At 40.2% G+C, this 24,031-nt stretch overlaps 1 protein-coding gene across 1 annotated transcript; it reads right to left on the bottom strand.

Annotated features, from left to right (window-relative positions):
• Nucleotides 1-1,737: 1,737 nt before the first annotated feature.
• Nucleotides 1,738-21,853, bottom strand: ZFAND4 (zinc finger AN1-type containing 4; the record flags this gene model as incomplete). Its single annotated transcript, XM_079535729.1, has 9 exons — nt 1,738-1,873; nt 4,024-4,141; nt 6,826-6,880; nt 7,417-8,598; nt 9,437-9,584; nt 12,360-12,546; nt 14,025-14,092; nt 14,183-14,258; nt 21,670-21,853. The coding sequence occupies 9 exons, from the start codon at nt 21,851-21,853 to the stop codon at nt 1,738-1,740; spliced, it is 2,154 nt and encodes a 717-aa protein (XP_079391855.1).
• Between the last annotated feature and the right edge of the window lie 2,178 nt (nt 21,854-24,031).

The raw sequence follows: 24,031 nt of genomic DNA on the forward strand, positions 1-24,031 counted from the left end.
TTCTGCTTCCTATCAGAGATCTACTGTACCTACAAAGGAACGACACATCTATCTTGAAGCTGCCGAGTCACAGCTGCTGGGAAAACACTCCCACATGTGCCCACTTTCTTGGCCTTTTCCTTCAGCATCAAATACAGTCCTGTGCTGGAGAGAACAAATGCCACATGCAGTCCTTCATATTCAGTGCACCTTTTTCTAAGAAGAGATCTGGAGTTCATATACAGAACAACCACTTTACCATATGACTGCCTAGAAGAATGAATTTGAAAACTGTATTCCAAGGATATCACTCTCTGAAAATTCCAAAGGAAGAAACTGCCAGCAGACCACATGGAAAGGATTCTCTCCAAGGGTGAGAATTCTTCAGATTACTTCTCTCTGTTTCATTGACCTTCCTTCTGTTATTCGCCCAACTTGTACCTGCTGTGCTCATCAGATGCTACTGTTTGCAATGCAGCAGAGATTTTCACACCAAAACCAGTGAAGTACTTCAAGAATCTAGCAAGAAAGGGACTGCAAACATTTAAATGTGTAGATGCAATATACAGATTCATACTGGAGCATCCTGAGCAACATAAGCTTGTAAAGCCTCCAGAGAGGAGTAAGGCTCCAAATATTGCTTCCTGATGTAGCTACATGCTCATTGAAGGGTGTCTCATGCAAGTAAATTCTGAATTGCCTTCTGTACAGTATCAGCAGGAGGTGATAAAGGCTCCAGGTTAAAACGTCATTCGTTGAATACCCATTTTGCCTTTGCTGCCACATCCAGGTTTACTTAAAAGCACAGCGTTGGCCACATTACTTCTAATGAAATGTGTGGGAATTTTGCCACCAACTTCAGCAGCAACAGAGATGAGCCAGTGCTTCTGACAAAGTAAAAATACCTCCTCCTCCCCACTCCCAAAGCCCAACTTTTAGTTTAGGAACACGGTTTGAAATAGGTAGTCCTTTTGTGTATCTATAAGATCAAAAGCCAGAATAAAATTTAATATTTATTAGAATTTCTTCCAGTAACAGCATTTAACATCTTAACAAACCAAGCTGTGAAGTCTTAAAAAAATCCAGGATTACAAAAAAAAAGGTAAAATAAGTTGTTCTTTATATTTAATGTCAGCAAGTGGGATTTCCTACTCAAAAACAAATTTGTAATATAAACAGAATTATTTTAAGAAAATGTGATTAACACGATGTTATTTTCAGAATGGATACACAGTGTACGAATACCGATCTGAAAAGAACGGGGAGCAGAGTACACGACTGCCTTGCTCAAAACAGGCAGTTTGAAAAAAGGGAAGGAAGGAGGATCTTTCCAGTGAAATAACTTAGATACCACGCAATGGACAAAAAATGCAAAAGTACAGAAGACATTACATGACGCCCTCATTACAACACCCCCTCAAGTCTGCTTATACTGTAAATTAAGTCAGTAAAGTGCATCTTTAAAAGACTTGTCTAGTGAAATACCTTTTCCAATTATAAAACACAACACAAGACGTGCAGTAACAGTTAAAACATAGTGTAAGTTTTTAAAAACTAACTTTTCATTCACTAAAGAAGAAAAGTTGTAACTGCAGTAGTGTTCACATTATTCTTCCATAGGATGCATCCTTGTGTGCTTTTGATACTTGGCAAATCCTCAGATATGAAGCATGGCAAAATTACGCAGTTTAAGCAAGTGCTTCTCTCAATGAAATACAACTCTTCAATGGCAGAATGGCCACATGCAGCACAACCACATTAGATTTTGGGAAGCTTTGGTGCACTAACGATGGGATTGGTCTCCTGTAAATACCTTCTCCCTGCACTCTTATAGTCGTAGGTGCAGGTGTGAGTCTCTGCATAGCGGTGAGTTGCACAGAAGTTGTTTCCACATCTGAAGAATCAAGAACATTAGAAGTTACAAGCTTTTAGAAGCTTTTAACTCTGACATGCTGGGAGCCCTTTGGCTTAATCATGTCTTGTTTACTTGACATGATTGCTCAGATTCTAGTCATCTTTGACTGACAACATTAACTGGTAATCAAAATGACATTTTTTGACACTGAATGCTGCAGTTCTGACCCAACATTCTCTTCAGCTGGGAATTTAAGCCATCTCAGTACTCCTGAAATCAGCTAGCAAGAATCACAAACATATAAGTTAAGAATGATGGGCTTTGATCTACTTTATTTCATTTTAAAGATCTTACACAACAGTAGCGGGTAGAATTTAGAGGACAAATCCTTAGAACTAAAATAATGGCATCAGGTCAAAGCCACATAATATATTTCAATTAAAAAATGCCACATCATTGTAACCACTAAAGTAACTATTTAGTTCAGCATGTGATTTCTGCCTGGCATAAACTGAAATTAGTTACTTCCAATTTAGTCAGCTGTAGAGATGATACGCAGACAAACTGCAGGGAACACGGTCATCACAGGAAGTATGCATATTTGCAGAATCAGCTGCAAATTCAGTGAATTAAAATTAGGATTTTTCCCTTGACAGCTCAACATGCTTACTGAGGAAAAAAAAAAAAGGAAATTACATATGTATGTTGTACCTAATCTGAAAAAGTACTTGGAGAACAGCACAGAACCACATAACTCTAGAGGCTGGAAGGGATCTCTAGAGATCATCTAGTCCAACCCTCCTGCCAAAGCAGGCTCCCTGGACCAGGCTGCACAAGTAGGCATCCAGGTGGGTCTTGAATGTCTCCAGAGGAGAATTCACAGCCTTTCTGGGCAGCCTGTTCCAGTGCTCTGTTCTCCTTACTGTGAAGAAGTTCTTATGCACATTTATGCGGAACTTCCTATGCTTCAGTTTGTGGCCATTTCCATCCTGCTGCTTGAAGTATTTGATTAAGTTGCTTCTTGACTGTAAAGCAATGACATCATTCAAAAACAGAATGCTCTTTAAATGGACTGAGCATTACCTGTCTGCATTACCATCCCATTACTGCACTCCTCTGTACCCCCTATCTATCTGGGTTCATAACAAACTCTGCAGCTGTTCCTGAGGCTTTCCTGCCAGGTAACAATTTTGTTCTTGCTTCTGTAATCACCGGTCTGTATTCACTACTAGGTGGTTCCATTCTAGTAAGGGGTCACATGGTTGGCAGTGTACAATTTTTCCCCTTTTTCTGAGCTTCATTTTTAACCTTAAGCAAGCTGCTTAGTTATTTCTAGAAGAGCTTCCATCTCTTGACTCAGTAGAAAACTGTCCAACAGCCAGAAGATGTTTCAAAAACCAAAGACTGAAGAGTCAGTAAGGAAGCAGTTTCTCTCTGAAACTTCCCATCTGAATTCCCCAGCTTGCAGAAGTCCTGTTCATTTAGCTGCTGACATGAACTCCAATCAGCTTCAAACATAGGCCTTAGTGCAGCAGCTTCTAGCCTTTGCTTGTTCATAGCAAATGGTATCAAGAATATCTTGAGGAAAACAACTGAGACCAAAACAGAAAGATTTTTTGTTGTTGTTGTTTTTTTAAGTTACTAGTCACCACCACCAAGTCTCATTATGCTGTCAGCAAGCTGTGACTTGCGGGACCAGCACTCCAGCATTCTGCTTTTGAAGCGCTCTAGATGTTCTGAAGCGACTAAAGTTTTTACAAGAAATAGCAGACGTGCAAGAATTAAAAAGCTGTCAAAGAAATTCTTAAGCAATCAAACAGTGCAGATGTGTTGTAATAGATCTGAGGGAGTTCTTCCTGAAATTGCTCATGGTATAATTATTATGCTCTACAAAGTGTGTTAATAAGTCTGTAGTAACTCCGCATCAGTCTTCTCTATTTCAAGATACCTTGCATTTCTTTATTTTCCTAGCAGAATCTACTCCTCCACAGCAGAGCATGTATGATATTTCTGAACTTTCTTTCTTGGAGTTCTGCTGAACTGAGAATTGAAACAACTCTTTCAACTTATTTGAAAATTTTGATGTGCCAGGTTTTAGTTAACATCACACAGCATACAAAACCTTTTGGTTATCCCAGCTGGTTATCCCAGCTATTTACCTTAAACAGCCAGTTACACATCACACCTACCTGCACTCATAGCTGGTTGCCAATCCAGTTTTCTTGCCACAGAGAAAGCAGTGCTTTGAAATTTTCTTTTTTGCTTGAATTGAGCCATTCACAGGTGGAAGATGGGTTACTTCACCTGCTTTCAGAGGTAGAGAGACAGCAAAGACAATTTTATTTATTCCTGACCACAAACAAGTTTGAATTACCTTCCAAAATCCAGATTTATTTTTCATTTCTTAGGATACCTCAAGTGGGACCCTCAAGCCCAAAAAGAGTAAAAACACCTTTGGAACACCTTCAGAAGGCATAGTGCAATGCATGACTTTGATACATTATTATTTTTACATCTGTTAAAAATTTATATAAGCAAGAAGTTACAGAAGAAAAATCAGATTTACTAATGCTATTCCCAAATGCAAAATGTAGTGCAACTGGGAAAGCACTACACACAACAGCTTTCTGAAGAATCAGTTGAACATTCAAGTACACAGCATATAACATATGCTAATAACTCAAGTTTACCAAATAAATATAGCAGCATTTAAAAATCTTGCTGGCACATAAAAACTGCAATAAAAGTGCATGATCAACTACATGTAGCTTCATAAGACACTTTGTGGATGTTCCTTAGACTTCAGTACTTAAAAACTCATTTCACTTGCTTCGTAACTGGAAAGCACATAAAGAAAAGTAATCTTTCTTCCTTCTGGAGAAGCAAGCTTTTACTTCTGCGTGCTTACCATATGCTGGGATATAGAAAATGAGCAACACATTCTCTCAAACACATTTCAGCGCCTGCATCACTGTATTATCAGGGTGCTTCCCTGAAAAAAATGACCTAATGAGCTGAGAAGTGGTCTTTCTGAAGTGCACTGCTAATCATAACAGTTATTTCTCAGCTGAGATACTGTGGCTACATGCAATAGTTAACATCAGGTCATCACTATACATTGTGGTCCTACCTACCAATCAATGCTATCATCCTACTGTCATCTAAGAACAGAAACTTCCAGGCAATGTTTGCCAATGTCACCCATTTCATTATCTAAAAGCATACTATTCCAGAAGCATCAGTTAGCGTTGTTTGGGAAAGAGAGCTTGAAAACACTCCTCACTGTGAACTGCACATAGACAGAAAAACAGTACATCAGCCCCTACAGCAGCTGTTGTAACACGGAATAACTACATAAAATCATAGCCATAAACAAGAATAGGAATCTGTCCTTTGGCTAGCTATAGAAGTGATCGTTACCTTTTTCCCAAGGGGATGCATAATATGACACCTACTGTGTCTTTCTCATGTCTGAAACCTTTTGAAAAATACACTTTTGCTTGACAAAACAAACCAAAGGAGTCTGCTCATCACAGCTACATCTGAAATGGAGTAGATGATAGAACGGTAGGCTTCCCCATCATGCAGACTTGTCTTTTTTGCCATGGAGTACTTATGGACAAACAAATTTCTTAGTGCTGACTGTCAATTCAAAGCTAAACCCCAGCTGTGACAGAAAGGCACAAGCTTTCGCAGCTTTTGTCCTTACATCGTTGCATAACTTTTTTTCTGAGGCTATTTTCTAGCTCATTCTCTGTACTGGATCTTAATGTCCTGAAACACATGCTTCCCTCTTTCCCTAAGATCATAAAGAGAGAAGAGAAAGCCTGAAAATTGCAAGTCAAAGGCATGAAGAAAAGTTGATTGAGAATCTTCACAAATGCATTAGCTCACTGTCTTCGTAAAAACTGGAGTAAGTCAGACCTCTTGGAAATGCTGATGGGCCTTAGGCATTTTCCTTGGGCTCCTGGTTTGACCCTGGGAATTACCAGACCTGCACACCTTCAACACTTCAAAGCAACGTTCTCATTGACTAGGATGGTTTTCCTATCACCAAAACAGAGTCTGCAAGACCTAAAGCCAATACTAATCTGTTGACACTATAAAAAGAGCCTAAACAAGGGTTTTCAAAAGATATGGAAGCAAACCACTGTGTTTAGCAGTTTAATATACACACGGTGAGGAGGGAAAAAAAGAGAAAACTCAAGATTCACCATGTACGTTAGCTTTTCTTAAATGAATATTTGAACACAGGACAATTATTGTCTTGCCCAAGTGAAGAGGCAGGAGATACATCCCATGAATTGTTTTACAGTCTAGGCTCATGATCATTCTTCTACTCTTAGCACTCAGCCTGGCTGCTTCAGGCTAGAGACCAACTCACATGGTTTTAGAGCTTTTTAAAAGTGCTCCTCTAGACAAATACACTCCTCCTGAGAGAATTAATTACACCAGATATTCATATTTAGGTTAACAACACCCAATTTCAGTAGATGCCAAGCATTAAGTATGCTGCAGTTATCTAGACTAGAGTAGAAAGATCAATGCTTGTCACAAAAACCAGAGGAGATCAGCGTGGTATCAGTGGTTTTCAGTATCCATGCCCTCCTTGCTCTCTTTTTGCCAAATCTTTTTGGCTTAGGCTGCAGTCCTAAAGACAATTCTACCAATCAAAACAGTCTTTCTAATTCCAGAAGTATTCACAGAACTAGTCTTTCGGAAACTTCAGAGTAGTATATGCAGGACTCATTGAGTACTAATAAAGCTAGGAAAGAGTCACAGTTTTATCTACCCGAGATCAAGATGACATTTGTGTATTAAAGAATTGCTTAAAATATTAAAGGTTACAATACACTCTAGAAGTGTAACACAGCAGAACTTTGAAAAATGTATACTTCACAAAGATACATGATTTCTGTCCTCTAAACACATGAGAAAACAGGAAAGATTAAAGAGTCATCTTCAATTATTATTTAAGTCACATTACTTACCTACTCTTTTCCCTACAGCTGCATTACTTCCATTCATTCCAAGCCCACGCGCAGACTAAAAAAAAAAATTTCCACAAGGAAATTACTAGCACATGGAAATTAAATGAAAGATTAGGCAGTCTGGTATCAGCTTGTTTGAAACCAGTGTTGTAACAGAGTACCTACAAAAACAGTCCTTCTGTACAAAAAAAAAATCATACAATATACAGCCTTACTCAGAATGACTGACTTGAATTTTAATAGTCTCCCTGTATTTCACAACACACAAAACAACATAGTACACTGGAGATCTGAAGCTAGGAACATATGGTATCATTCACAGCGAGAATTTTGGAGTAAATGCAATTAGTCAGCAGCAGAAATCAGATGACACTTCAAACAGTCATAATTCTATCATTACAATAACTAATAATTTTAGCTGTGAACTAAACAACCAATTACTTCTAGGACCCATTTAGATAAACACACAGCTAAGATACAAAAAGGAATTTAGAAAATAGATGCAGACAGAAACACAAGGTAAGAGCTTTCATAATGCCACCACCTGAAAGACAGGAAAAGCCCAATTTCTTTGGAAGTATTATTACTCACTAGGAAATATTCAGCAGCTTCATTTGGAGGAGCAGTTTTCCTAAAGCTTTCTTCATGAAAATTCTGAAGGTTTGTAGGTAGGGCAATACCAGAAGTCCGAAACCTCCCAGTCCCATAAGAACTCTGTGAACTTTCCCTGCTTGCACTTCGGGCCAGCGAAGCTAGAAATCCTAAGTTATTTACAGAACTCACAGGTTCTTTGGATGCCTTGTTAGCCACATCTGCAATGCCTCTGGCTTCTGCTTTAGCAATTACATCAGGTCTTTTGCTAAGTGAATCTAGTTTCATGCTACGAAATCTAGCAGTCCTAGAAAAAGAGGAATCTGCTATACTACGGACTTCGAAGGATCGGAGTGTGTCTGGTGAGGTTGTAGTTCTCAAGTTACAAGACTCAAAGCATTTGGGTTGTGTTTGTGGTTTCAAAGAACTATGATGTGCCACTTGCGATGAATACCAAAGAGGTGACAAAAGCATACTTTTTTGAGGACTTAATTGACGAGTACTGAGAAGTCCAGTTCCCATCGTTGCAGTGCTCAGTATTTTACTTATAGGTTTTTTGTGCTGTTCTATAACCTTAGATTCTTCATCTCCATCAGCCAGTTCAAGTTCCGAGTTCGCCTTTCCTGCGTTATGTATCTCACTACACCGTTCAGTGGTGTTTGCTTCTGTAAACAACGCGAAAGTATCTGTTTCAGACAGAAGTTTTTCCTCTGTTCCACACAGTTCTACATTTGTTAGATTTGGATACAAAACAGAATCTTCCTCTGTTGCTGAAGTCACATTTTCAGACGCTTTTTCCAAATTTGCAGACAGAGATGAAACAGGAGTCAAAATACTATTTGTAGGTACTTTTGCATTTTCTAGTTCAACACGAGATATTTTGGGTGGTAACCTGATGCTACCAACTGACTGAGACCAAGAATTGCTCTGCCAAGTGTTGTCTTCCTTAAGAAAGTCATTAGCTGAGGATGGCATTGTTCTACCAGTCGTAGCCAAAGAAGCCAGTGCTGTAAGTGCATTTTGAGAAGACTCTGAAGGATATGCATTCCCAGAAGGAGGTAGGCAGGACTGTCCAACATGAGGGAGCACTCTTAAAAACCGGTGGCGAGCAGCAGCCGCTGAGCCACTGGATGGTCGAGGAGCTGTTGGAGGACGAGGTTTCACCTTGACAGTCTTTTTGGGCTATTGGAAAAAAAACAAACAAGCAAAAAACAAAACCAACAACAGTTAGTGTTTAAATTATGGAGGCAATCAGAGACCTGGCTGAGATCATATTCTGAGGAATTCTGACAGTACCAAAAGGCCAGAAAGCACTCATCATATCATTCACACTACTCTCTCACCTGCTACTAACTACCTAGACTACATACCAACATCAGAATAGCAAGATCAAAAATTATAATCGGAAAAGGCCATGTCAGAGGAATAAGAAAAGGGAAGCCAGAATGCCAATTAAGTTATCCAGAAGAATACAGTCTAAGACGAAAAAAAAAAAAAAAAAAAAAAAAAGAAAGAAAAGGTATGTCTTCATTTTACATCTAGGGAACTAATTAATAATTTTAAATAATTTTACTAATCCAGATCTCCTGAATATCAGCCTAATGTTTTAATTGGTTGGCAATCTTGTTCTCCTATTTAACTCTACAGGACTCTTAGTTACACTAATTCTTGTACAGAATTAGAAATATGTTTTATTTAAGATAAACATGGCTTATTCTCTACTGTAAGAGTGCTGGAAAACGACATTACTTAAAGGATCAGAAGAACAACAAAACAACCACCAAAAAAATAACACAAATACATCAAGGACAAGCAGTGAATTCCTCGAATACTGAAAGGTAGATCCAAGGGAAGTCAATGCCCCAGGGAAGAACATTCACGTGTTACTGTTCCTTTTAAACAACGGATAATAAATCATACACCCTTTATCACTCTACTTCCCGAGACAGCAAAGTATCTGCTTTTCTAAAAAGCCCGTGCAAACCATTTGATCACAGAAGAATTTAAATCACACTTTCACCTTTTTACTTAGATTCATGTTTTCCATCTTCGCCTTGAGCAGTTTCATTTTATTCATAGTAATTGAATTTTCAATAATCTGTTGGCCAGAAGGTGATGCCTCTGCCTCATCTTCATCATCAGCATATAAGTTATAAACTGAACCACCACTGAAAATAATAAAAGAAACTTTGTTTTTATCTCTAACCGACTTAATTGTGTTTTCAATGTATTCTCACAACTAGAAAGTCAAATCCGCAGTTGATCTGTTGACAAAGCATTATGAAAAACTATGCAAAGACATTTCAAATCCATTATTTTAGAACATAAGCATTCCTTATTAGAGTGCTCACAAAAATGATGACGCTGAAACCAGTACACAGTCCCACTTCTGGGAAGTTGTTATACCATATACAGTTGGTTCACACTCACTATATATTTTTCCCCACAGAAGGAATATCCAGTTCCACAAGTGCCTCCTGAAGGTATGGCCAAAGCTGTTAACAGTGTGACTCAGACAACAAGCTGGTCAGTTTTCCAATTAATCAGACACTGGCATGGAAGGAAAGTCCAAATTTCTATCCATCCTGAGGGGTGTTCTCACCATAAATGGAAATGGAGGGGTCACCCATGTGGATGTGATATTCTATTTCTCCTTTTCAAAATAAAAAAAAAATAAAAAAGGATCAGTTTAGGTTTCTAAAGAGTCTCACATTCGGAAAAGAAATACAGATTAGAATTGCTAGAGCTAAGACAAGATAGTTCAATTCAGTAGTCACTGGCAGTTCACACTGTATTTTTCCAACTTGTATTCCAATAGAATGCAAAAACTCAACATCTTAAGATCAGAATCTGACTTTTTTTCCTAGGAAGCATCAGTCACTAACATGTATCCAACATTTGACAGACAAATACAAGAATCATATGAGTGTCCATTCAATTACAAATCAACACCTTTTCAATCTCTTACATAATACTTTTTAAAGAGTGTTTTAATTCTTCCATTAGGCTGCTATTGTCTAGAAACTGGGACAATCTGGTGATTCCCTGTGTTCAGAAGAATGTTTTACTCTATCAAACAAAAATTTCTTCTCTCCAAAAGAGACCAAGGAACAACTGAAAGTGATGGGCAAGTCAGTACCAAAACTCAGTACCAGAGCTCAGTACCAAAGCTGGCACCTTTACTAAATTTAGATTTGCATGAATCAGAAAAGAGCCAGTGTTTTCGTACTGACCTTCCCAATCCTTTTCCTAAAACATAGCAAAATTCACAAAGTAACACAGCTGGGAGACAAACTTTTAAAAGCAGATTCAAAACAAGTCAGAAGAATAGTCCAGTCATTTCTTACCGAACACTGAACAGCTCTGTACAGGGACGGTTGGCACGCACATTACATACCTCTCCTGGTAAAGATTCAACACTACACAATCATCTCAGAATTTTAAATCTGCAAAGATTTAAGTCATCAACTCAAAGCCATTCTCAGAACTTCTCCTCCTTCAAGGTAAGAATAGAAAGAAGAGGGATGTAATGGTCCCATGCTTCACTTTCCCCCTCTATGTAAAAAGAATTGTTTTTGTTTTCTTTCATTTTCTGACTAAATAGAGACAAAAACAACACCAAAAAACAACTAAGGAGTTTTTCCTTTAATGGGAACATAAAGCTATAAAAGTGGGATGGGGAGATTTGTGCTTCATTATACTTCGAGCCCATTTCAACTCACTTTCTCCACTGGTGTAAACATTCTTGAGATTTTGCTTACAAAACGTGTGCTTCAAAGATGATCAGTATATTGCCAAAACACTGCCAGCACATCTTCACAACTTCAAGCACTTTCTTTTAATCCAGAGACAACTACCACTGTGCTTATACTTTGACAAGCTTTAACAATTAGAAGTAAAGTACAACAATCTGGAGAGCAATTAAACAAAACCTAAAACAACATCTAATTTCTAAACCGCAGTCACCAAATACTCATATGTGAGAAATGTGACCTTGGTTTCACTTAGTAAACAGTGAAAAGAATAGCTAACTATAACTATGCAAACCTTAGCCTTGGAGAAAATGCAGCTAATCCCTACAATAGTACAGCTTTTTTTTTTTTTTTTTTTTTTTTTTTTAAACAAATGTGCAAATATTACATTTCTCAGGGGATTAGAAAACCTACCTCAAAGCTCCAGTAAAGACAATGTAATATTTTTTCCAATATATTTTATCAATTTTGATAGTATGAGAAAAAGAATCAGACCAGCAGTATGTTTACTATAAAATAGTAGCTTAAGTGATAAACTTAACTCCTTTGTTAATATCAGTACTTTGATTCTAAGATAAGTTTGGTGTTTCAACAGCAGCTAAACCGAGGTGAAGTTATATTCAAAGATCAGCTCTAGTAATAATTATTTCAGTATTTTTTTTCTAAAAAGAATGAAAAAAAATAAAAATAAAAAAGTTTCTCTAAAACTTTAGGCAAACTCTATACATTAGTAATCATTTATCTTCCTGCCTAATGGCTTGCATAAATCATTTCTATATAGAAGATTTACACTGATGACAAATTTTTATAAAACTAAACAAATGCCTTTAAGCGTACAAGAAAAACTGTAATAACTTTTTTTTTGTTTTTTTTTAATTAATGGAAGTTTTTCATGCCTTATTGCTAGGTTGACTCTGTCTTGTATGAAACTGCCTTTGAGAAAGGGGGCTGGAATGTCGAGAACTGCCTCAAGTACAGGGTCAGCATTAGCTCACTCTTCTGACACACAGAAACAGACAACAGTCAGCATGATCATTTACCACAGAGCCCTACTGTGCAGTCAGGTCAACCACTCAGAGCCCTTTGTGCACAATTATTCCAATACTCCAGATATTCTTTTGACAAATAAAACTGAAAATAACATTATTCTTCAAGATGGGGATGCCATATAAAGATTAAAACCAACTTTACCTCAGAGATTCAGACAATGGAGTTAAAGTACCATCTCCTCGGTCTACTACACGGAAGAAATTCAAGTGATCTCCTTCTCGATATACTAAGAAGGTAACTTGTTTGTTAGATGGCCCTTTCTCCCAGATCTCATCTCTGCTGGGATCCATGTATTCAGCTATTTCCCTTATAGGGTCTTCCACAGGAACTACGAAGAGGAAAAAAAACCCAGAATAAAACCAAATGATTTCAACTTCTACCAATCACACTGTATTTTCACACCATGCCTAAATACAACTGTGTTACAATACACAAGCTTTTCCAGCATGTCTGTCCGCTGGAAAACAACACCAAAGATTCAACTTGAAACAGACTCTTTCAAACTTTCTTGCTGTTCTGCAAGCAGCACTCTACAGATTCAAGTCATACACTTAAATATGCTAGATTTACAACACTACATTTCAGTGAATTCTTTATTAGCAAGCAAAGTCTAAGAAACAACAAGAATTCTTTGGAAATAAACTAGCTGAGATGTTAACTGCTATATGTCTACTGTTTAAATAAACCACCCTCTGAAAACTGTTTGTTCACTAATCATAATTTAAAATCCATTCCAGGTACTCTTTAGAGTTTAGGAACTCTAAACTGTTCCACTCTCAGATTTTCTGACCAAAAGGAAAAAAAAGTCAACCACTAAAAATAATTTTTAAACGTTTAAGAGGTGAGCCTACTTCAGAGTAGGAAGAATGGGTCCAAAATAAAGTTACTGAACTTTTTTTTTAATTTTTTTTAAACAGCCTCAATTTCGGTAATTCTGTCACTACAGAATCAGAAGAAAAATGTAGTTAGTTCAACTTTACATGGTAAAAAGTAACACCCTAGCTATGTTTCTTTCATTAAGGCAGCAGATCCCTGGATTTTTTTACTAAGAGCACTCAGTACTGCAATCAGGAGATCCTTCAGGAGGAACAGCTAAATGTTTACAGAAAACTTGTCATCTGGCAGCAGCTGACAGTTGGGTGATTCAAGCTATGACAATCCGGTCTCCAAAGGTACTGAGTTCTCTTAAAACAAAGACTAATCATAGTTCTCCTACAGTAATACAACCAAAAATGTTAATTCAGTCAAGTTCACAATGCAAATACACCTTGTTTTACAAAAAGTATCTCTGGTAAACTACACTTAGAATAGCATTACAACTGAGACTTCATTACATTAAAGCACTCAAACACTAGGCGCAGTGTCTTCATCACCTCTTAGAGCTCAGTTCAGTTTACAATTGGAATCCACGCCATAAAAGACATGCTGAGTGTTTTCCCAGTGAAAATTATTAAAGGGATTTCTCCACTTTCAGTTTTCGTTGCTCTATGGATGATGCACATAACCAATGGTAAAGCAACATCCATTTCTTCTTAAACAGTGACATTACAGTAGTGTTGCCTTCTTCCCTGAAGAAGTACTGACTGTAAGACTTGATGATACTGTACAAAGATGCTCCTTAAACTAAGGGCAAACAAAATTAAGAGATGCAATTGTTACACTAAGAAAAAAAAACAGAGGGATATTTTCACCAAGTATTTTCCAATTAATTGGGAACTGAAGTCTGCTTGCCTGAAATAGTTGAGTAGCTGTTCAGTTTTAACTTGCTACGTGAAACCATCAGTTTTTAACAAAGTTAGCACCTACCTCTCCTAGTGTTAATAGGTCCACCTCGCATAGCCAGAACTAACTTCAGAGTGCAGCCTTCTGAAATGCTGTAAATAACAATAATTTTTGTAACATTCTCTATTGTCTATATTAATAATCATTTAGAAACATTCATTGCAATTTTATTCTATACTTACTTATAATCATTCAAACAGTAGTCATCTTTGAGTTCCACATTATTCCAAATTAAGTGCTGCTGAGAGATGGGAATACCTAAGGGGAGAAAAGATTAAAAATTGATGAGAGGGCTTTGGAAGAGTTTTGCTTTTGAAGAATGTGGGTGTACAAGGATAAGAGATAAGAAAGGAGATCACAAGAGAAGCAAGCAGTATAAGGACAGACACTTGAGCAACCCTCAGTCATGATATCCAACCTTCTGAGCAGTTATTATGACTTAAGGTGATCTTTGCAGTAGGCCTGTACTCATACAAGGAGTTCAACCTCTTGGCTCAGAGTTGTGATTAATGGTTCTGTGTCAGGATGGAGGGCGGTCACAAAGCAGTGTCCCTCAGGGGTCAGTCTTGGGACCGGTGCTCTTCAACATCTCCATCAATGATACAGACAATGGCATTGAGTGTAACCTCAGTAAGTTTGCAGATGACACCAAGCTGAGCAGTGCGGTTGATACATTGGAAGGCAAGCCATCCAGAGGGACCTGGACAGGCTGGAGAAGTGGGCCCACGAAAACCTAATGAGGTTCAATAAGTCCAAATGCAGGGTGCTGCACTTGGGTCGAGGCAATCCCAAGTATTTATAAAAACTGGGGGAAGATCTCCTGGAGAACAGCCCTGCAGAGAAGGACCTGCAGGTCATGGTGGATGAGAAGTGGGGCATGAGCCAGCAGTGTGTGCTTGCAGCCCAGAAGGCCAACCGTGTTCCGGGCTGCATTAAAAAAGGGGTGGCCAGCAGGGAGAGGAAGGTGATTGTCCCCCTCTACTCAGCTCTTGTGAGGCACCATCTGCAGTACTGCATCCAGGCCTGGGGCCCCCAGCACAGGAAGGATGTGTAGCTCTTGGAGTGGGTCCAGAGGAGGACCACTAAGATGATCAGAGGGCTGGAGCACCTCTCCTATGAGGAAAGGTTGAGGGAACTGGGATTGTTTGGCTTGGAGAAGGCTCAGGGGGAGACCTCACTGTGGCCCTCCAGTACTTGAAGGGAGCATATAAACAGGAGGGGCAACGGCTGTTTACGAGGGTGGACAGTGATAGGACAAGGGGGAATTTTAAATTGAGACAGGGGAGGTTTAGGTTAGATATTAGGAGGAAGTTTCTCACACAGAGGGTGATGATGCACTGGAACAGGTTGCTCAAGGAGGTTGTGGATGCCCCATCCCTGGAGGCATACAAGGCCAGGCCGGATGTGGCTCTGGGCAGCCTGATCTGGTGGTTGGTGACCCTGCACATAGCAGGGGGTTGAAAGTAGGTGATCATTGTGGTCCTTTTCAACCCAGGCCATTCTACGATTCTATGATTCAATAGGTCTGTGGAGGCATTCAGTTGCTTCAGACATTGTAGAATACATGCTCTTTACTTGTCATCAGTTGAGGGGGGGTTGTTTTTTTCCCCTCTTATCTACCCCAGAGCTTTCTGTCCACTGACATGAAAAACAAGATAAAACTAACTACAGAGGTACTGAATTATTTATTACAGATAAATTCTGTGATATTCTGTGTCACTCACAGCTAAGACAAGGTTGCATTAGAGTAACTGGTAACTGCTCTGTTACAGTGCTAACAACTATAAATGTTTTATTGTCACTTGATATGGAAACCAGAAGCTCATATATACAAAGAAATTCCTCCTACAAACTTTTACCTTCTGCAGATGTTCTTCTAAACCATCAAAATGCTTCAATACTATTGTCTAGTAACACTCATTTTCAAGTCAAGTTCTGGGACAGATTTGGTACTGCTTTTTTGTTAAAAAAAAATAACGAACAACTACTTGGCATGCTTACGTAACAGTCAGTCTACATGAAGATCACCTTTGTTTCTTTTTGCCTGTACAACCAATTCATTTAGATATAGGCATGATACACACTGCAGAAAGTTAGCATAAGCTGGTACAACCTGAGGTCTTCACACATTTCTATTAGAACGCTGCCTCTTTCCAACTTTTGGATAGTACAAGTCAGCACAGTTAAGAGAGGAGAACACACTTCTGGCCACCAGAAACATTAAGGCTACTGGGGAGGTGAACAGCTTTCTTTAATGTCTTTGAAAATAAATAAATAAATAAATAATCTTTCCATAAGCATCAAAAGGAAGTACTTCTGCTGCATGTATCTGGTGAAATCAGTATTTAAGATTCCACTGTGCACTCCTGAAAAAATGTGATTAAAAGGAAACCCATGGAGGCCAAGAACTACTTGTTAAAAAAGGTCTAAACGCTGTTCTTTAGGTTAGGAAGCAACACCTATAAATATATTCTCCAAAAGATTGAAGCAACCTTATCACACACTTTAATTCTTGGTCACTTTAGTGTCAGATTGTGTCATTTGTTGCTCATTTACATTCTCAGATATTTAAAAGGAGGTGTAAGTGGCTATACCACATAGACTTCTAAAAAAAAAAATAATACACCTGGTGAGAGGGGAATGCAAGGATCAGAGTTTTTCAGTTGTTTTGGCACTAGCACTCAGCTTCTCAAGGCTGGTGACAGTGCTTGGGAAGTTGGGGCAGAAAGTCAGTAAAGCAGCCACTTCCTAAGCTGGAGAAAGGGCATGAAGCCACAAACACCCATCAACAGCAAAGAGGAAAAAGGGGTCAAATTCTGACAAAAGCCCAAGCAGATTCAACAAGCTAAGCAGACACTCCCATGTAGAAGACATTGCATTTTGGTGGAACTATCGTCGTCTTTTTTTAATGCTTCAGAGAAGATGACAATTTGCTTCTCCCACTACAGCTAACATTTTATTTTATGAATGACCAACACAACTCTGCTGCACTTGGAAGGTAGTCAGAACAAGTCTTGTATTTTCTGAAGTACACAAGCCATTTATGAGACCAGATGCCTTCATATAGTAGATCAACATAACAGCTATTATCCTGCCAGCTATTTAATAACTGACTACTGGTTAAGTTTCAAGTCTGCAGCACAAGCAAAATGAGAATGAGCTAGCAAGAGCCAGCAAGTCTGCAGTAAAGTCCTTTTCTTTGTTGTTTTGCAGTCTCCTGATCACAAACAGTCATTACGGTCTGCATTTGTTATGGTTTCAGCAGCCTCCAAGGAGCAATTTCCAATTACTCTGATAAACCGAGAGAGTGTTTGTTAAAAAGGCTGGCTTGCAACTGGCAGCTCTGCTGTGAAACATGTTTTTGTTCATCTAACAATGACAATGTATTTTTGATTAAATGAACAGATGAAAACCCCATATTCTGGTATAATGGGAAACAGACGGGACCGGTATTTATTATTAAGTCCCTTTCATGCTGCTTTCTAAGAATTTCTGTTATGTATACACAATTTAAATGCTAAATGGTTTATAGTTTTACGTGCAAGAAGTTAGGCATCAGCCAACAGTGGATGCCCCATCTCTGGATGAATTCAAGACCAGGCTGGATGTGGCTCTGGGCAGACTGGTCTAGTGGTTGGTGACCCTGCACATAGCAGGGGGGTTGAAACTAGATGATCTCTATGGTCCTTTTCAATCCTCTGCTTTCTATAATTCTATGATTATAGCAAATCTTCCTTAAAAAGACATCTGCATGTGGGTTCAGTACATAGAACTGGCAACAATAAAGAGAATGACAAGATACTCATCTACTATTCCCTTCTCAAGTAGCACATGACTGCATCACTGCTCACTGTAAGTTAGTACTCAAAAGAGAGGAAAATAGGGCAATGAGCAAAAGCTCAGTGCTCAAAAGCAAGTGGGAAAGCCAGGTGATGCTGTAGGAAGACAGAAGTTTCTTCAGATTGTATACACATCTGTAACCATTTCAGTAGGCAAAACAACCTATTAAAATGGTGACAATATGGGCACAGAAAAGGGAAGGAGGGATTCGATGCTGCCTCTGAATCAGCCATTCAAGACACACTCTCACAGTTTACTTCTTTACTCTTCCTGGCACAGAAAGCAGGCTCAAAAAACTGATGTGGTTTGACCCTAAAAAAGCCATACGGATTTTAAAGCAACCTTTATTTTATGTTGTAGGTAGGATGTTACTATGTTTAGGAAGACAAATATTTGAAACTCCACATTCAAATGCAATGTACTTATCTTTCATCCCATGTTGAAATTGCTGCAGAGCTCCTCAAAATATTTACTTTTTATTCCTACTTAGAGAGGCTGGGCTGACAGCCTCCATTTTGCCCTCTGAACTGCCTACATTAGGGAAGAAGCTGCAAAGGTTCACACCAACTTACAGCACCAAGTGATATTTCCATAACCAGTAAAGTTACCAGCCTTCATTTATATGATAGTAGCCCACATTACTGTACACAGTTTCATGTATTATCTACAACTCTTTCACAGAGCAAAGAACTAATTACTACAAAGAGCACACCATCTGAATGTTCCTTCTATAAAATTAAAGATGTGGTTCTGAGTGAACAATACTAAACCTCGCCCAGCCCAGCAGCCACAAAGACTTGTGCAATGGAGGAAGCAAGAAGAGATCACCCAATGGAGTGACCAATGTTTATCATTTAAAAATAAATGCTAGTAGCTCTTTTGGTGAAATTCTGCTAATTTTAAGCACCGTTAATATGTTAAAACCTCAGCCTTCCACATTATCTTGAAACTCAAGTACTGTGCTACCACTGACCATCAACACGTGGTCCAGCTTTAAGATCAAAACATCTACAAGTAAACCAAAGGGACAACACCACACACAGCTGCTGGCTGAGAGTATTCTGGCTTTTATGCCACCAGCAGAGACAAAGGGAGCTAGTTCTCCTCCAGCATAACACTTAAGAAGGCTCCTTCAGTGAATTCAATGCTAGAAATAATTTATCTGAAGTGGATCCAAAGCCACTATTAGAACAAATCGAAGTTTTGATAGCGAATGCTTGCTTTACATGGGACATGTTTCAGACACATGCCTGGACCTGATCCAAAAACACAGCTAACTCCAATTTACGAGCTGATGCGCACAAATTTTAGATGTGCTAGAATCCATTAATGCAATTTAACCCACATTCACTGATTAAAGCTAGATGGAATGAGAGAGCTGAGATCCAGAGCTCTTTTCAGTAGGTTACCAACATCTACTGCAGCTGTCTAAACAAACCCTTCATACATCAGCTCACTAAAGAGGTACCAAGATGACAAACAGTATCAGAAGTATTTCAAAATTCCTTAAGTGTCATCCATACTATCCCTTCTTATTACAGTGGAGAGCTACTGACAGTATAATTTTTGACAGAAGTTATTTATTGACTTAGTTTTTCACTATTAGCCTCTTAGAACTAGAGGAGCTGATGACAATTTCCCAAATCTGTTAATATGATTCTGTATTTTGTACATAGTGATGTCAAGTAGCAAAACAAATCATTTTTCCAAATTTTACTTTTGTATGATTATGTACCATCATCCTCAACACATACATCAGCCTACAGAGACAACACACACTCTGAGGGACCCGTGGAGTCTTGTAGCTGCGTAGGACCATTCTCCAGATACATATGTAGCTTAACCAGGAGAGGTTCACATTCCATGGAAGCTGAAACAACACAATAATAAAAAACAAAAAATAGCTGGAAAAAAAAAAAAAAAAAAAAAAAAAGCAAAAAAGCAGCTTTCTGCTTCCCATGCCAGACCATAACCACAAAATTACTTCACAATTCTCCCTTCACCTGAGTGATTCATTGCTTGAACTTCTGCTCTACAACAGAAACTTCATTGCTGAAAAGTTGTTTTCTGCTTTTGTTTGTTTTTTGCTTTCCAAAACATACAACAGTAGTCTTGGCTGCAGCACAAAACTGATTTGTCATTGTGTCTGTCCCCTATACACTTATATACATAACCAGTTTCCTCAGCCCCCTCTGTAACTCATATTGATTAGCAAGTTACAGATCTTTTAACTATGTTCTGGGGTACTAAAGTATTTGATTGTAAGAACCAAATTATTAATAATTAAATGAATACAGCAAGCACCTAAATCATTAATTTATTGTCATAGAACGTACAACATAAAAGACATTTCTGGTAAGCACTGCACTGTTCTTATAAGAAATGACGACACTTAAGTTGGGCAGCCTACAACCAGCTGTAGATACAATTCAGTGTGCCAAGCTGCAGTCTCCTATTTTGGACAAAAAATTCAAATTCTTCTTTCTCAAATTTTCCACTTGTCTCTTCATGCATCCTTTAAAGTCCTTGCTTTCATCTGTACTGTCTCAACAGTCTGCCTTCTTATCTGCTCACACCTTTTGTACCACTATAATCAACCAAAGAAGTTAAAAAAAAAATAAATAAAATATCATTTTCATGTTTCACCTCTAGCCTCCAGAAGCAACTCAACACGTTCCCTGACTCATGTTTAATTGAGGCTCCAGTACAGGCAACAAAACTATGTCCACACAGCTACACTAATTCAGCTATGCTGATACAAATCTCTAGTTACATACATGGTAGAGCTTCTTTTATATAACCCTATTAGCTAAAAGTCACTCTTATTGCCATGACCTCCCTAGTCAAAAGTCACCCTTATTGTTGCAATGCTTCTGCTTCAGTTCATTAGCATGGATTTCCATAAAGGGATAAGAATATCCTTCGAATCAAGCATCATATTACATCTCACAAGTGGGTTACACGCAGACAGAAGGATGAAAAACGTAGACAGGTATACAGGAGAAAAAGGATCCCTTGTCTTGAAATTAGAAACTGCTGTACTGTCAGCTTATGCAGCTACACAGTTCTGTAAGGACTATGAAGTGTAAGCATGCAATAGTGCAAAGCAGCACAAGTATTGATACAGAGGTATTCTGAATCACATTCTTCCACGCAGAAATGGGAGACAATTGACCCACCACATTTTCTCCTTCCATTAGGATCACGTCAACCTCATAAATTAAAGGCAACTTTAATTGAGACACATGCAGAGTTCATCACATTGCAAAGCAGCATCTGAGCCAGACTCAGCCACCACCACAATATCTCTCATCTACTCAGAACTCCCACCAGCAGCCTTACACTGTCCTTGCAGCTGGCCTGCACAGCAGTTATCCTTTTGACTATGGTATCAGACAAATGGAACTGCCATAACCCAACCAACCTAAGAGGCAACAGCTGCAGCACCCAGACTGAAGCGAGTTCAGAGCTGCAACACAGATGTACTGTGACTCCTGACAGCCCCTGCTTTGAGAGCTCTTGCTGACTAACAAGGGAGTTCTATGTCAGACAATATGCTGAACACCAAACCACGCAATTAAGAGAATTAGTGATTTGCCACAGAAGTCTTACAAATTATCGCTGATACGCATTAGAAAACAGAATAAGAAAAAACCCATTCCAGGGAAAACTACAATGTGAACTGATAGGAAAATTAAAGAAAAAACAACTCCAAAACCCAACCTACAAGTTGAACATCTAGCTTAGACGTACAACTGAACAGATAACGTGTAAAACAAGACTTCCTCTGAGGCGATGGAGATGAAGCTGAAACAAAAGAGAGCGGTACCTTCCAGCCTCTGAATCTTTGCTTTGACGGAAATCACGGTTTCAAAGGGCGAAACGCGCAGCTCGAAGCACGTCCCTGTGAGCGTTTCAATGAAGAGCTCCATGGTTTCATAAAAGGGGAGTTTGTAGTGAAATGGCCCCATGTTATCCTCATTGAAGAAAGGAGGCTCCTTCTTGTTGGCCATGACAAAGGACTCACAGCTCGGTAGGAAGCTCTGCCAGAAAGCCGCGTCCTGCTCCCAGTCCTGGGGACAGGCGTGGTGTATCGCTGCTCATGTTGGGAACAGCCGCCTATAAAGCAAACAAACACAGCCTAACAACGTCTGGGCACAGCCGTTCCCATTTATTCCAGAAGGAAAATAAAACAGCAGATAAGAGCTGGGAAATTAACATCTAGGTCGTGCAGGGAACCGCATCAGCTCCGGGACTCCGGCCTCACGCAGCATTTGAAGATCTTTTGCTACCCGCTCATTTACGATTTCTCTCCCGACCGCACGGGCTGGGCTCAGCGCTGGGGGAACCGCGGCACCCGTGCGTGTCCGGAGGCCCCGCGGTGGGGCGGGGGAGCGTGGCTCTCGCAGACAAAGGATAGGGAGCAGCTGCCCGCCGCCTCCCTCGCGCCTCACGGCGGCCTCACCCCGCCCGCCCCCGGAGGACACCTACTCCCTTTCACCGCAACGCTCCGGAGGACCGGAAGAGGGAAGGCGGAAGAGTGGCACCAGCGCAGCGGAGACGGAGGGCAGGGTGCCAACGTACCTGCCGCCGCCTGGCCCGCCCGGGGGCTACGGGGAGACAGGAGGAGGCGAGGCGAGGCGAGGCGAGGCGAGGCGAGGCGCGGCCTCCTCCGCCCGGCGTGTCCCGTACAGCAGGGGGAGGAGCAGCCGGCGGCGGGTGGGGACAGCGAAGACGCACCGCACCGCCGACACACCGCACCGCCGCTCGCACCCCGACAGCCTCCGCGCCTACCTCGCCTTTATGACATCCCCGGCGGGAGTTCTGCCGCGGGCCAATGAGGCGGCCGGGCTCGATGGCTCGGCCAATCGGCTCTCTCAGGGGCGGGGCTCGCAGTACCGTCAGGGCTGGTGCCACTTGTTGTGGTCGTTAAGACGCGAAGCGGCGGAGCGTGCGTGGAAGGACCCGGATGCAGCGCTCCGTCGGCGGCAGCGGTGTGCACGTCACAGGCGGGGGCGCAGGGGCTCATGGGACACGCAGTCCCTCGGCTATGCCCCGGGCGAGGTGCGATGGAGGGTTTTTCCTCTGCTGACTTTTCACATAATAAAAAAAGCTCTTTTTGTTCAGTTTCATTTAGAACCGTTTGAATTGGAAGGAATCCCTTAAAGACCATCTGATCCAACTCCCTACAACAACCAGGGCTACCTGCAGCTCCATCAAGTGCTCACAGCCCTGTCCAGTCTGTCTCTAGGGAGGGGCACCCAGCACTTCTCTGGGCAACCTGTTTCTCACCCCCCCGTTACTGTAAAAAGATTCCTTCTTCCTTACATCCAGTGTAAATCTCACCAGCAGCACTGTTCAATGCCAACTAACTGAAGATACCAAGGCGAAAAAAAAAGAAATGAAATAGAAGCACTCATCATTTCTCCCCTTCTCCCCAGCCTGTCTGTGAATCCTTTCTCAGCAAAAAAGAAAGGAGTTCATAAGCACTCCAACCCTACATATGAGGCACAAGCGGTGGATGCACGGCCTATGAATAACAGGCAGACACCTTCCTTGCAGCTACCATTTGTGTGCATCTTCAACATTCTACTTCTGCTCAATGCCTGTCAGCACCAGGGCTGCCTATGGTGCATGGCTATGTGGGTGTTCCTCCATGAGAAGGGAGGTAAGAGGTGAGCGAAGCCTCTGTGAGGCCCTGCACTGAGGACTGCATGCAGGCCTGCCAGCTTTTGGAAGCAACCAAGCACAGTCAGTGCAGATGGACTTCCTTTAGCAAATCCAGGCAGGTGAAAAACTCATTTGGAGGCTTACAACTTGAACAGAAGATAATGTTCGGGCTCTGCTGATCTTCGGTAACACACTCTGGCAAAGAAGTTTTAACCATTGTTGTTTTTACAGATTGCATTAGCTGCCAACATGAAATAACCAGTCTCCCTCTGCTTTCAATCCCTGCACTCAGATTTAAGTGCAGGATTACATAAGAGGAGCTGTATCTGATAACAGAACCCAGTCTGGCACTAGCATTTGCTCGAGATTGACAATTTATCCAGAGAAAGCATGGCAGTGACTTTGATTATCTTCTAGTCATGATGCAGATACCCTTCACAAGTGGTAAAAATAAAAAAAACAAAAAGCAAGACATACAAACATATCTCATTTAACAGACTCAGTTTACTATTTAACAATAT

Source organism: Tetrao urogallus (genome assembly GCF_951394365.1).
Source record: "Tetrao urogallus genome assembly, chromosome: 5".
Classification (NCBI taxonomy): Eukaryota; Metazoa; Chordata; class Aves; order Galliformes; family Phasianidae; genus Tetrao; species Tetrao urogallus.